This window comes from Protopterus annectens, chromosome 16.part0 (genome assembly GCF_019279795.1).
Source record: "Protopterus annectens isolate FY-2018-M chromosome 16.part0, PAN1.0, whole genome shotgun sequence".
In the NCBI taxonomy this organism is placed as follows: domain Eukaryota; kingdom Metazoa; phylum Chordata; order Ceratodontiformes; family Protopteridae; genus Protopterus; species Protopterus annectens.
In genome coordinates, this window is record NC_056750.1 from 417607082 (window position 1) to 417622097 (window position 15016).

Below are 15016 nucleotides of genomic sequence, written 5' to 3' on the forward strand. Positions count from 1 at the left end.
TGGCTAGGCTTAAAATGGCCCACAAGGGCAGTTAGCCTAGTACTAATCTATGAACTTCATATGATATAGGCCCATTTCAATTTTAAACCATGATTATAAAGTATAAAAGAAAGGCAAAGGTGTTGCCAAAATTAATGGATATGGTTCACTGTGGTTTTGTGGAGGGATGCAAACATTTGACAACATTAATAGAACATTGATGATCCAAAGGAAGCATAATTTAAGAAAATACCTCTGTTGTTGGCGGGTCTTGATGCAGTGAAAGCATTTGGCAGAGTAAGCTGTGATTTTATGAGTAGTGCAATAGAAGAATTTGCATTTCCTGACTTAAGAAAGTTAATTAGGAGGGTGTGTGAGGGAGTGGAGGCAAAAAACCAAAGTAGGAGAGTTCCTCTAGAATAAGTTGCATCTAAACACAGGAACCAGGCAGGGGTTTCCTCTTTCCCCTTTGTTATTTGCGTCATAATTAGAACCATTGGCAAAGAAACTATGGGACTCAGAAACTCAAGGATATAATTGGTAAGGTATTAAAGAATAGTTGGCTTTATTTGCAAAGGATACTATTTTGTACCAAATAAAAACGAAAAAAAAAAACATCAGTGTCGGGGAACATTTTTAAGGCAGTTTCAAGTAATTTTTTGGGATATAAAATTAATACGGATAAAAGAAAGGCTATAGCCATAAATTATGTACCCACACATAAATTGCTTCAGCAATACCAACATTTATAGGGACATGATAAAATGAAGTATTTGGGAGTCTGGATAAAAAAAGGCTTCTGTTATGGCAGCGAAGGACGTGGGAAGAAACTAAAAAGATGATGTAAAAACTGGAAGCTCCCATTTATAGATTTGAATAGTAAAATGCAAGCACTGAAATGTATTTAATTCCTTTAATTTTATATACAAATCAGGCTCATCTTTATCAGAGAAGTTGTGGACAATAATACAGAGTTGAAGGAATTTAGCTTGGAGGGGAAGGGGAAGAGGACAAGAATTATGTGGGATAAGTTCATTTATAAGAGAAGGAGGTGGTTTAGGATTACCTGATTTGAAGTGATATTTTACAGCTACACCATTAAGGATCATATGCATACCACAAGTAGAAACTTGCAATTTAAAATGGAAAGAGATGATGGAAGGGGGATACTCAAGATAGAGAGAGTAGGATTTTGGATGCAGATTCTTAAGGAAGATAACAACCATACCGAATATTATATCCATAAGGCACCAGAAAGCATTCTAAGAACTAAGCCAACACATGAATGAAGAAAGGAGATTTTTGCCAATAAGGGTGACTGCAATTAGGGGTACACAGAATTGGGGGCTGGAATTTACAGGAGAAAAAAAGGCAAAAGGACCAAGGTATTTGGTTCAAATAATTAGACAAGGAAAGGTGACAGAAAGGGATGAGACCAAGAAGATTTGGACTGCAGACTAGTGACGGTCTACCCTACCAAGTACTGATATGACAGTACAAGCGAAGAGAAAAGGATAAGGAAATCCTAAGTGAAAGACCTGTGCTGGTGGTGTATGTAGTTGAATCTAGAACAGAAGCTGCTGTTAAAAAGGGGATAATTAATTGGGCATATAAAATACTACACAATAAGTATAAGAATCAATCAGAGGAAGTTAGAAAAAACTGTGGAGAGAGACTGGATAAGGAATTTAAGACAGAGCAATTGGAGGATATACGTAGGTCTCCCAAGTACGCAACAATGTCTAGAAGATTTAGGATTTTTGCTTGGAAGTTTATGCATATCTATTTTTATACACTGATCAGACTCTAAAGAATTTTTCCTTGGGAAGGTGGCAAATGTTGGAGGTGTGATGGGGGGTAAAAGGGTAACTGGGAACACGTTTTAGGAATGTAATCATTTTGCAGGTTTTAAAAATTCACTACAGAAGTACCCTGTCTGAAATACTGGGTAAGCAAATGGGTGTAACTAAGGAAATGATTCTTTTGAGTTGGGACATAGGATCTGAATTGCCCATACACAGTAAAGCTTTAAGTTTAATTGTGGTGACTGCCAAAAAAAAGCAATTGCTAGAAAATGGAAATCAAAGTCTAAAAGCAAGTGTACTTAAACTATGCAATATTCTAACAGTGATTAAAGAATTGGAAGTGGGATCCTTAGGAAAAGGTAAGGAGCATATTATACATAAATACGTGGAAACTGTGGGAACTACACATGCAGAACAATGATCTGGAGGAGAAGTAAGGTTTAAGGGAGCAATTTAAGTAATGCATTGACGATAGAAAAAAGAACATATGTGATGTATATTGTATGCAACTGGAAACATATTACGGTATGTCTATGTCAATTGATAATTTAACAAAAGTGTAAAACATGTAATAAATAATTACTAGTGCACCGCCAACTAATCCTCTAACTTCATCTTACAGAGTCTCATTTATTTTCACTTGCTCTTGGTAAGCCTTCCTTTGCATAAATATATTACCTGTAACAAACTCCACTGCCTTTTCAAAACTTTACTTTATAATATTATATATTAAAAAAAAACTTCTGCTCTCGAGCAACTTCTGTTCAATCTCTCTTCAAACTTTTATAGCAAGGTTTTGCTTTCTAGAATTGCAACAATGGATTGTAAACTATCCGTTTGCTACTGCCTATCAGCGATACTCAGATGCAAAATACTCCTCTTCTGCTATACTAAGCATTGCACTGTTTGGAACAGAATTATTTGACCAACACCACTTTCCTTTTGAACCCGTGATGTATCTCAGTAGAAATTAACATCTGCTCACATTGTATGACAGCAGCACAAGTATTTTGCTAGTTACCTTCCTTCCCTCTCATGTTTAAATATAGGAAATTCGCACTGGTTTCATTAGATTTACATATTAAGTTTCCTTTTCTGGAATATGCAGCAGGGTATCCATTTTCCCCCACTGCCAAGAGTGTTCTACTTTTAGAATCACACATTTCTTTACCTTTAGCTTCACAAAATGCCACCAGTGTCTGGTACAGCAATTTATGACACATCATCGTGCAATTTTTAAGTTTAACATCAAAAAATTGTCATTTCAGAGTTACCCTTTTACTACACCAAAGATCAAATTTTACTACTGGAATAGGTCTCTGTACAGGTGCTTCCCTACTTACGAAAAGGTTGCACTCCTGGGGGTTTGTCGCAAGTCCAACACACCCTTGACTATTAATGGAATGTGCTCAGAATTGTACCAATAACCCTTAATAACCACCAAAATTTTACCAATAACCACCAAAAAGCACAAATATGCACAATAAAGATACAAACACTGTACTGTAACCATAAACAGAAATAATCACGCTGCACAACAAAGGTGATTAGTGGAGTGTTTAAACGCCACTAATATTGGACAGTAGTAATATATTTTTTAACAGTAGTGTATTTTTTTACCAAACTTGCAGTACTTTAATGTACAACAGCACAATACTGTTCACAACACTTGGGTAAAGGATGGTGATGGGTGTGCAGATGGAATGCCATCAGAAACTGGGAATATTCAAAAAACCTCCTGTGGATGTAAATGACATTGGTTCTTTTCTTGTTGTTCTTACATATTGTGCCCCACTCTCAGCTCTCTTGAGATACCCATCAAGAAATGTCTGCACAGCTAGTTTCCATGGTAATACTGTGGCACATCTTCTATTCACCACCACTACTACTGGCTTCTCTCACACTTTGGAGACATGTTGGGGTACTACTCTATTAAGGTTGTAAAAATAACCATGGCGCAGTGACATGTTTGAGGTACAGTACTACTTACTGTTCAAGGTAGGAAGTAATGTCACACAGAGACAAGTCACATCACACAAGAGACAATTCTAGTACTCTCTGCTTGTTTACAGGCTAAAGACCGACTGCTAATACCACCTCTTGCACAGCAGTCAAACTTCAGACAAGTCTGTTTGTAAGTTGAAAGGGTGCAAGTAGGGGAGCACCTATACACCAGTTCCCCAGTGTTAATTCACTACTCAATAATTACTTCAGCTTAGGTGTTTCACAGTTTAACTCAGGATTCTTACTACTGTTCAGACAGCATCCAATATGCTTCAGTGATGTGTAAAAGTTAATTTCTAACATATACATCTAATAAGACTCAGTGATGCATAAAAAGGACACACTTTACCACATCCAGCACTTAAAAATTCAGCATACAGACAGCACCTAATACGGGTTTCTACTGCACAAGTCTCAGTTGTTAGTTCTTTCTACAAACTTCACACAAGCTGGACTGACAGGGCAGTTTTTTCCAAAGCACTGTATTTCAGAAACTGTGCAGTTAGCTTCAAAAAGGAAAAACAAAAATTTTATGCACTTTATGCACAAGATAATTTACAAGTACATGAACTATTGCTTTCATATAATCATTTGTTTTTTCACTGTTGCAACATGCCATTCTCTGAATTGCTTCAACAGCTTGTTAAAATTCCACTTTGCACACTATAAAAGTTTCAGATTCACGTTCAGAATTTTTTTCATTGAAAATACTCCTACTTACTTGGGTACACACACATTTACATGATACAAAACCTTACTAGTATACTTTCACCGTTAGTCACAGGGTAAACAGCATAATACAGAATGTCAATAAATTTACTTATGCGCATTAACACTTCTGAACTGTATCCTTAGCATTTCACACACTGATTAGGTTGTAGCTTAAAAACATGTAGTCTAATCAGTAAATTTCAACGTAAACACTTCAGTCTTGCCTGACTTATTCTTAGAAAACAAGTGTAACATTTTTTCATTGGTACACCCTGGAGTACACTATTTAAAAAATGTGTCTGAAATATTTTTGCAGAGAAGCTAGTGTAATAATTTTCCTCAGTATACTGTTTTTGAACACAGATTTTGTATTGCCAAGGAACTTTTCCAATACTCTGTACGCTATTTAGATTTGGCGCTGGGAATCCCCATCACTTTCCCCAAGTTTCAGGTATCACTTCACAGTCCAGTGGTTTTACTTCTATATTTAAAATACAGTAACTTAGCTTTCACAGTCTGAACACTTAATGCAACACTTACTACCATCTGCAGTAACTGCTTCACCACTACCCTTAAGTGCATTCATAATACTGCAATAAATGTATGTTTTCTCAATTCATTTCTTTCAAGTTTAGCATATTAATTATGCACATCCCTAGTAAGCAACCCTTAAACAGGTTCCTACTACTTGAAAATATTCAACAATTCTTGTTGTTCTGCCTCTTTTTTATGCAATCCTTTTAAACATGCTTTAAGAACCATTTCACTCACTTCACTCCCTAATTTTACTACTTCTCCAGCTATATGCCTAAAGGTGTGGCAAAGAGAAGTATCCAGTTCAGTTTAATAGTAAATTACACACTCAAATCACCACTACTTCTTGGAAGGGTTGCTCCTCCATCCCCCCATTTCAATACCCGCTTCTTTAGAGTACACCACTTAAAACTTCATTCATGTTACATTCACATTAACTCAAAAGTATTTCTTTGCCATTTCATTTTGGCAACTCTTATTAGAAATTAACTCACGGTGCCTCAGCCAGCACAGTCAAGCTTCTGTGTGCAGTAGGGTGTGGTAATACACAGACAACAGCTATTACCTATTTCAACAGGTGGAGAAACTTAACAAAATACATTAGCACTTGTGATGCAGGTACAAAAATGCACCAAAGTGCAAGATTTTGTAACCAAAGTCGCACACTGAAAACCATCAGTTTACCATCTTTTAATGAATTATAGGTCACATCCAACTTTAGTGGGTTATCCTTCCTGCTTTTGTTCAACACATTATAATAAATCAGCTGCCATTGTTAAAAAGACATTCTTTGCACTGGTACCCAGTTTTGAGTCGCTTTCCCTTAGTGAAGGAATTACTTGTTTCAAAAATGTGAATAAGCTACAAATGGTGGTAGTGACAGTTTTTATACCAGAACAGGAAGAGGTTACATACAATTTCCCATTGAAAGAGTAAAATCCCATGATTGGAGGAACTCCCTGGTCAGCCTCAGTAAGAAGCTGAGATCCCTCATAAAATCCTCCAAAGCTAGTTATGAAAACAAAATCACCACTGATTCTAAAGACAACCACAACGCATTCTACAGCTATGTCAAGAATCTCAATGGCAACACTTAGATCTGCTCTGAGTTACAACACAATGGCACTAAATATACAGAACCAACTGATATTGCCAACATCCTGGCAGATAGGTTCAGTGCTAACTTTACCCCCCCCCTCACCCCCTAAAGGGCCCATCTGTATACCAGAAGAATGCAGAGTTCTTGTAATCACGGCTGCACAGGTAAAAACCACACTCAAAGCCAAGAACACAGCATCCATGGGACCTGACAACATCCCAGGCTGAGTTCTACACAAACTGCAAAATGAACAGGCACCCCACCTAAGTACCATGTTCAATCATAGCCTCACCTCAAATTTTGTGCCCATTGAATGGCACACAGTGACGGTTATCCCACTTCACAAAGGGGGAGCCACCACGGACCCCAGGAACTACTGCCCCATTAGCCTAACTAGCCTGGTCTGCAAGGTCATGGAATGTATCATCATGGAACTTATAAACAAAGACATTGGTAATCTCCAAACTCTGGACCCCACCCAGTTCGGGTTTGTAAAAGGCAGATCATGTCTCCTAAACTTGATAGACTTCTTTGAAGCAGTCACCAAAGCCGTAGAAGAGGGTAAGGTGGTTCACACAGCCTATCTAGATCTCACCAAGACTTTTAACAGCATCCCCCACTCTGGAATTATAGATAAACTCTCACTAAACTAGGTATAAATCCCTATGTCACAAGATGGGTTGCCAACTGGCTCACTGACAGAACTCACACTTTGAAAGTAGCAGACTCCAAATCCGACTTCAGACCAGTGACAAGTGGAGTACCACAGGTTTCAGTCCTGGGTCCTCTCCTATTTGGTATCTACTTTTCTGAAGTACAGGCTAACACAGAAGGTCTTCGGCTAACGAAGTTCGTAGATGACTGCAAACTAAGAGCCATAATCGAAACTCCCAACGATGTGGACATCCTACAAAAGGGCCTCACTGAGACAGATGCCTGGTGTCAAAGCCATGGCCTCAAGCTCAATGCCAAAATGTGCATTGTCATCCCCTTTGGTAAAAACTCTGTACCCATGAGCTACCACATAATTGGTAGTTTACGTAACACCGAAAGTGTGATAAGAGACCTTGCGACACAGGTCGACAGTAGTCTCTCCTTTGATAATCACATTGCCACAGTAGTCAGGAAATCCTTCGGCGTGGCACACCTCATAACAAAAGGTTTTTCATCCAGGAAAAAAAAAAAAAAGAGTCATTGTTCCCTCTACTCGTCACTCATTAGATCCATTATAGAGTACAATGCCCCTTTTGGGATGTACCTCAAGACATCTACAACAACTGGAAAGGCTGCAGAAATACCTCACAAAGACGATTACCGGCCTCAAACAGATGCCCTACGCAGACAGTCTCAAAAAACTCCAACTTTACTCCGTCGCATATCGCCTACTCAAAGGCAATCTCTGCCTAACATACAAAGCTGTGTCAAACCCAGAGCTGTTGGACATGCTCCACTTAAAGAAATCCCAATCCCTCCGAGCTACACGCTCTAGGGACCTTAACCTTGTCACCACAATAAACAGAACATGCTGGAGGGATAGATTCCTGTCCCAGAGACTTCCCATACTCTGGAACAAACTACCTATCTATATCAAACAAAGCTTCTCATTAGCACTCAAGAAAAATCTTGATGATTGGATGGGGAATAGGAAATTCACCCTGGGATCACCTCTGTAGCTCTTCTCAACAGGGGCACAGGAAAATAATTTTCTTGGGTGGCGAAAGCCAGGGTACTTTTTTGGCTAGGCTTATATAGGCCCTAGGGCCAACAGCCTAGTACCTACCTATGAACCTATGATAAGTACTGAGGTATCCATTGGTAAAACTGCACCAGTTTGGCATCATCACACTGATCCTTCAAAGGGTGTTGGTGTCAATGCAGATTAACCAAGGGAAAAAAAACAAAAACAAAATGTAGACAAATTAAAACCACCACCACAAGGAATCCAAGTGCAGAAACCAACTGATAACTGTTAATGCACCTCTGTACAGCCAACTCCTAAGGCAGACAAACAGGACCAATTTTCTCCAGTACAATTTATTTAGTGCTTTCATCTCAAGTAGACTTCGCCAGAATAAATTCCTTAGTAAAACAACTTTTATATATACCCTCACATAAATGACTGTTGGTTCTATTAAGAAACTCACTATGTCATCATTTCCTGTTGACTAATTATACATTCAGTAGAGCATTTAAATATGTTAAACACACCATTTCATGTTTCTCATTTTAAAACTTGCTTGCTTATGTATATACATATATACTAGTTATAATTTCATTTATTTTTATCCAATCAATCTATATTATGGTGAGACAAAGTATTCAATGTCTAAAAAAAATTACATTAAGGAGCATTTTTTACTTTAAAAAACATGAAAATTATATTAAAATTATAAATGACTAAGACTCAACTTTTTAAAGAGATTTTTATCACTCTTTTATTTTAAGGTGGGAACCAAGGACAGTTGGTCATTTAGTCCTGGGGCAAACAGGCATTTAAACGCAATTGCCACAACAATTTGGGGAACTCAAGCTGAGTTTCTCATTGTCCCCCACTCCCTGACTTATTCAAGGACCCAGGAAGAAAATCTGTTAGGGAATTTATTCTTCTGAAGTCTACTTGAGAGTAGATGACAAATTACCCACCGCTGCAGCATCCAGCCAGTGACTTCTATTACAACACAAAGATGGCTTACTATCCTTATAAGAATGTGATACCAAATCACAGACCCAATGAGCAAAGGAAAATTCATTTGGCCAACATATGAAGTGTCCCTTTCATTACATAAGTCCTGGTCACTATGATGCATCAATGTATCATTAAACTTGTCAAGTACAGAAAAGGGAAAAGTCACTATGACATACCATAAAATATTTCCATTTCTACATATCTGTGTGATTTTGGAATTAGTATATATATACGTAGCACAGGATATGGGGAGAAAGCCTTTATTTGGGGGTGCAAGGGGCTTACTTACCCCTATGTAAAATTGCTTGTTGGGGTTTGTGATGGGTGAAGCAGTCTGTATGGATATAGTGGGCTTCTGTGACATGCATGGTTGTTTCTTGTGAACAGATCACCAAGGTTAATGCCTTTTGGTAGTCAGAAAGATTCATCGACTCCTGACAAGTCCTAGATTTACTCTTGTCAGTGTTCTTAGAGTTAACCATGGGTTATGCATTGGATCATGCCAGTATCATCTCTAAACAGTGTTTATTTATGATCTGTGCAGGAGAGTGACATGATGTTTGAAGCTGTGGCATCATCCAGGTAAGTTACTTAAACTGAAAACCCTCCATCTAGGGCAGATGTGATTTCCTTGATAAAGGTGACCAGGTTTAGTAGTCATGACCTAGCCTCAACAAACTCGTACTGCTACATGTCTAGCTGTAGTAAATTAACAAATCTCCTTCTGCAGTTTTTTTTTTTTTAGGGGACCATACCTTCTAGATTTATCTTCCTGTAGACAGGGAAAACTGTGCATTCCAGCAGGCAAATATAGACTTAATATTTGTTAATGCTCTCCTACAAATAACTGTAATGCTCTATTCTCTACTAAATGGAACAAATATCATTTGTACTCTCTGCTTATAACAGGAACCCAAGATCCTGGCAAACAGGATAACATACAATTAAATGTGCAATTTTCAGGGGGCAAGTACCTGCCCTGCTACAATTGCACCCACCTATGGGGGAATAAGGATATAAACAAACATTTTCAAAGCCTACCCTGAATCTGATCTAAACTCAGCTTTTCATCTTTTAGCCTGCATGGGTGAGCAGTGAACGTCTCAACTGTCTCTCCAATAAGTGTGGTCCAACCCCAACAAATTATATCGTTTTCAGTTAGGTTCTAGCACTGCAAGTCTGACATATGACCCTGTTGATTAATTATGTTAAAAATAACAGTACCTTCTACCTACCCAGGACAATTCGCTACATAATTAATTTGATCATGAACTACCTAATCTAGGATTGGCTTGCAACAATCAAAGTATTCAATTAATCATCTCACATTCCCCTGACAAAGATCCAACACTGCTGGATAATGCAAGACCTTCTTTATCAGGCATTGTGCATCTTTGTTAGGGGAATGGGACTCAGATTCTTAATTGAACACTTATTTGTTTGTGTGAGTAACAAAGGCAATGTTTGTTATTTTATCTGATGGAGAAATTGACTGAAGACTATTTAGGCAACAGAGTAGGGTCAAGCAGCAGATAAAGGTGTGCAAGTACATCTATGAGGTTTTGTCCAATACCAGTGAGAAAGCAAAGCCATGGAACTGGCTGCAGAAAAAAAAATTGGTCTTCGTGAAATATAGATGTTTGCAATCTGACTGCTGTACAGGGATACAAAATGTATTGGTTTAGTAAAACTGGAGCTAAATCTACTTTTGAAGATATGAGAGATACATTTTTAGAAACAGCACCAGCACCTTTAATTTTGTAGTTGAATGGAGATTTTAAAACTTCAGTCATAATTACCAACGCAAAATAAATTTCTTGTCCTCAAAACTGTCATCTGCTCACTGGACACCCTCATCCTACTTAATACCATTACATAATTACAGTTATAAATGTACACATTACATGAAATAACTTTAACAATTGATTAAAAATAATAAAGACTACATGTTGCCTCGCAAGTTCCTCTAACAAGGACATGAATGAAAATCTGGAATGTTTCTGAAAGATCAAGACTACAGTGATTCAAAAAAAAAAAACTCAAATGGATACAAACAGCTGGGCTCTATACAAATGCAGCTGACAAAAATGGTTTCAAAGAGATACTGAGGTATTTACTTACCTTTTCCAGCTCTGCTATCCTTTCTTTCCATTCCTGGTAGGCACGGAAAAAGAAAGACAAAGCATCAGATTTAAAACTTTAAATTCCTTCCTATGTTTATTCACTATCCAATAAACAACCAAAAGACAAATGCAGTTTAAAATGAAAACTATATAACAACACACACTTGGTACAAAATGTTTTTTCATTTATTTAAAATAGATTTTTTTAACATTATACTATACTATATGCAATATTTTTTGGACTTGGAAAAAAATTTTCAGATAGCCTGTCGTCACATGTGGAATATTCTAGCACTGTGCTTTCTCAAACTATCTGTGGTGAACAGCTAGTTGTTTTATTTTCGATCTGTCGTGGACTAAAACTTGTGTAAAACAACTGCAATAAACAAGACTATAATAGTGAAGGACAAACAAGAGGAATATAATACTAGAGTAAGCACCTGTGAAGGACATAAACATAATTCGATCTAAGAGTCAAACAAACAACATACAGTACCCCACAGTAAAGAATACCAAGGGGCATTCTGCTTTTTAGCACAAGACTTGCGGACAAAGCCAAAAGACAGAAATGCACATATGAAACTGAACAAGAACTGCTGAAATCAAGTAATTTCATACAAATACTTACGGCATAACAGAACTCCATAGCTCTAAGTAATATGTTTAACCCAATGCAATTATTTTTGCTTTTTCTGCTCGTCACCCCAACAGCTCAGCACACAACTTTGATGACTTTTAACCTTAACTTCAGATGATGAAAAGTAAGACTGGCCAAGACTGCACTGAAATAACAGAATAAAGTCAAGTGTGTGGGGGCTGCCAAGCCCCCAGAAACTATGGGGTTATACATATTCTGAGGTGCATTTTAGAGCTTTTTTCCAAACTCCTGATCAAATAATGGCTGTAACAAAATTCTTGACTAAAGAAAGAAATTCAGTGTTATTTTCTTTCAAGGAAGAAAACTGTGTCCAAGGCTTAATGCTCAAAGCAGACAAAATATTTCCCTATAAACTAAGAAGGCTAATGTTTAGAAGGATACAAAAGGCATACTTGTGCTTATCTCAGAGACACAGGGTTGATTTTCATCTTTAAGGGAAACTGGCTAGATTTAAAATGGCTTGCAAGGCCAGCTAGCCTAGAACTTGCTTGTGAACCTTATAAATGGACAAAATCATATATTTCAAGGACTTCCAAGACCGCTGTACACTGAGTAACAGCTTAATCACAGCTTTCCCAGTGTGAAAAAAGAAACGCATAAAACAGAGCTATTAAATTAGTTTTTTTTACGTAAATTTCAGTTACTGACTAGCAAGTGCACTGTCTGGATGCCAGCAAAGAAGAAATTTAGATAAAAAACAAGAAAACAAAAATCAACCACAAAAGGTGAGGAGAAAACGCTGGCTGGGAAGAATCCTGCAGCTGATCAGCAACAAGTAGTTCAAGCTCCAGCTTTGGTGCAAGACATAACATCTAGTAATCTGGAGATAAAAAAAAAATAAGTCAATCGTGCTCACAGCCGATTAAAAAAAAAAAAAAACACTGAAGGAGTACATCAATTCAAATAACAAAAGTCTGGAAAAATGGAATACGCTTTAAACAGATATTTACATGAGCTGATAAACCTGCAAAAAAATCAGAGGTTGAAATGAAGAAAAGGCTGGCTGAATACAAGACTACTCAAGAAAAGATGTTTCAAAAAATGACAAAACTACAAGACAGAGCACATAGGGAAAACATGAGATTTTCTGCTGTATCAGACAAACTGCGAGGAACAAAACTGTATTAAATTTATGAAAGCACAAATAAGCAACTGGACTGCTATTCCACAGTAGGAGTGGTTAACTGAAAGGGCACATCGTATGTATGTATGCTCCAAACCTCCATGAGGAAAGTACTAAAAGTTGAAGACAGTAGAGTATTTGTGGAAAATGATTACTCACTGTATACCAGGCAGAACAGGAATAAATGTATTCCAGCAATCAGGGAATGTCAAGAGGCAGGTGTGAGATTCAAGCTGCTGTATCCACCTATCTTAAGAATATCTTTTCCTGACAGTCAAAGTCATTTTTTGATGGAGAACTTGCTAAGGAGGAAATGCAAAGTACGTTCAACAAAAAGTGAGCCATCAAACAGAAGAGGACCCTGCTTCTTATTCTTCTGATAATAAAGTTCATAGAGAGACTATGCCAGAGAAACCTTTTCTAATGTCCCAAAGGAAAATGCTTGAGAAATACAGAAAAGCACAGGAGTTAAACTAGAAGAACCAGGAGTACTTTGGAAATTAACCAGAGACTGCAGCTGGGATATTGAGATCAACACAAAAAAAACCACGAACTCAAAAATTAATAAGTGTGGGGTTACAAAGCATCAGTTAACATTTGTGAAATATGACGAAACAAGAAAACCAGGAAATACTGGTCTTTTTTGACTTTGTTAAACTTGTGGGGGACTCCAAAGCATATGCCCTACATCATGTGATTAGTGTTTGGAAGAACATTAAGGAGAGGAGGAGAGGATGGAAAGATGCAAGTAAAACGATTTTTGTTCTTAAAGATTTGTATAACAACATGACATGTACTGCATGCTACATAGTAAAGCATTCTCAGTTTTTTTTCTACGTTAAATTTAGTATCCTTATAAAAAGTGCCGTTTTTTATTTCTTGTTTAGTTTTAAGAAATGTAGGCATTGCAATGTAAAAAGAGAAGAAAACCTGGAGAAAAGCATGCTTAAGTTCCCAGATTTAATCTTAGGTTGTTGAGGTGAGGGATTGATTGTAAAAGTAAACAAAGCCTGACACAAGTAAAATTGATAGGCTTTTTCTTACTGCTATATAGGAGAATGACTGGATTAAGGCCCTTGGGTTAATCTAACAACAAGTCTTAAAGAGAAGCAAGTAAATTAAAGAACACTGAATGTAATAAAATGTTTTCCTTTAGCAAATACGTTTCACAGTGCAACATGAGAAGCACATAGATGTATATCTGGTTCTCATGTTTCTATGGAGACAAGCTGATAAGGAGGCAATAAAAACAGAATACCTTTTTCCTTCAGTGGTTAAAAGATAACATTTTCAGACAGCATTCAAGTTGTTTTCCACACATGGGGGAGGAATACGGATAAGACAAAACACACAGTACTTCATGTAAGTAGAAGCACAGGCTGTACCATGTGTCGCTATTGAACAACCTTCATTAAAGATGAATGAAAGCCTGTGAGAGTAGCTGTCAATCTGTGAACTTGTTTCTAACAGTAAGGCTGAACTTCAATATTTGAATATGTACATAGTTTTGTATGCTTGTACTAAGTTAATAGGTTCTGGGGGTGGGGTTTTTTTTGTTTTTTTTTTGTTACATAGCTTCAAATGGATACGACAAGAAACAACTATATAAAAGATCAACCTGCCAAACATTAGTGCATGCATGCAACACAAAAGTTGAAACTAGACAGGTTAAAAAAAGCTATTAAACATAACAGGTGGGAACAACAACTTCTTATCCTAACGGCACAATTTCCACATTATCTTCAAACATGAATGGTCTCACCAGGTATATACAAAAAAGAGAGAGTAAAAGTATATTAAGAAATACAGAATATATAAATAGCTATGCTGCAGGAGACACACTTGGAAAGAACTGAGCATGTGAATTTGATTAAGAAAAGATTTCAGGATGGTTACTTAGCATAATATCAGTAACAAAGAAAAATGGAGTACTGATACTGACAGAAGAGGGAAAAATAATAATGGTAGATTTGAAGTAAAACAAGCTACAAGCAAGGGAGAAAGATTACGCTGGCATGTATTTATATTCCACCTAAAACTACGACAGTGAAGCTTAAGAAAATTCTGGAAAAAATAATCAGCTTTCAGCAGGGAATATGACTTACAGGACTGGAATTTGATTTGCAACAGTAAGGATGTATGGGGGAGCTAAAAAAGATATGCAACAAAATATGATACATTTTGAAAGAAATTTATTAAAATATTTTGTATGAAAGAAATAAATTCAGTAGTAGGAGCTCAGACAGAATTTACATATTATTCCCCAAAGTGCAAAAACTTAGTTAGGCTGTATA

General features: G+C 37.1%; 1 protein-coding gene across 1 annotated transcript in view; it reads right to left on the reverse strand.

Annotated features, from left to right (window-relative positions):
* The window catches only part of GOLGA1 (golgin A1), a 2378923-nt gene that overhangs the window by 1935331 nt on the left and 428576 nt on the right, over positions 1-15016 (reverse strand). Inside the window, exon 6 of the mRNA XM_044058132.1 lies at positions 10940-10972. Coding sequence (XP_043914067.1) covers positions 10940-10972 — 33 coding nt within the window. The remainder of the gene's footprint in view (positions 1-10939; positions 10973-15016) is intronic.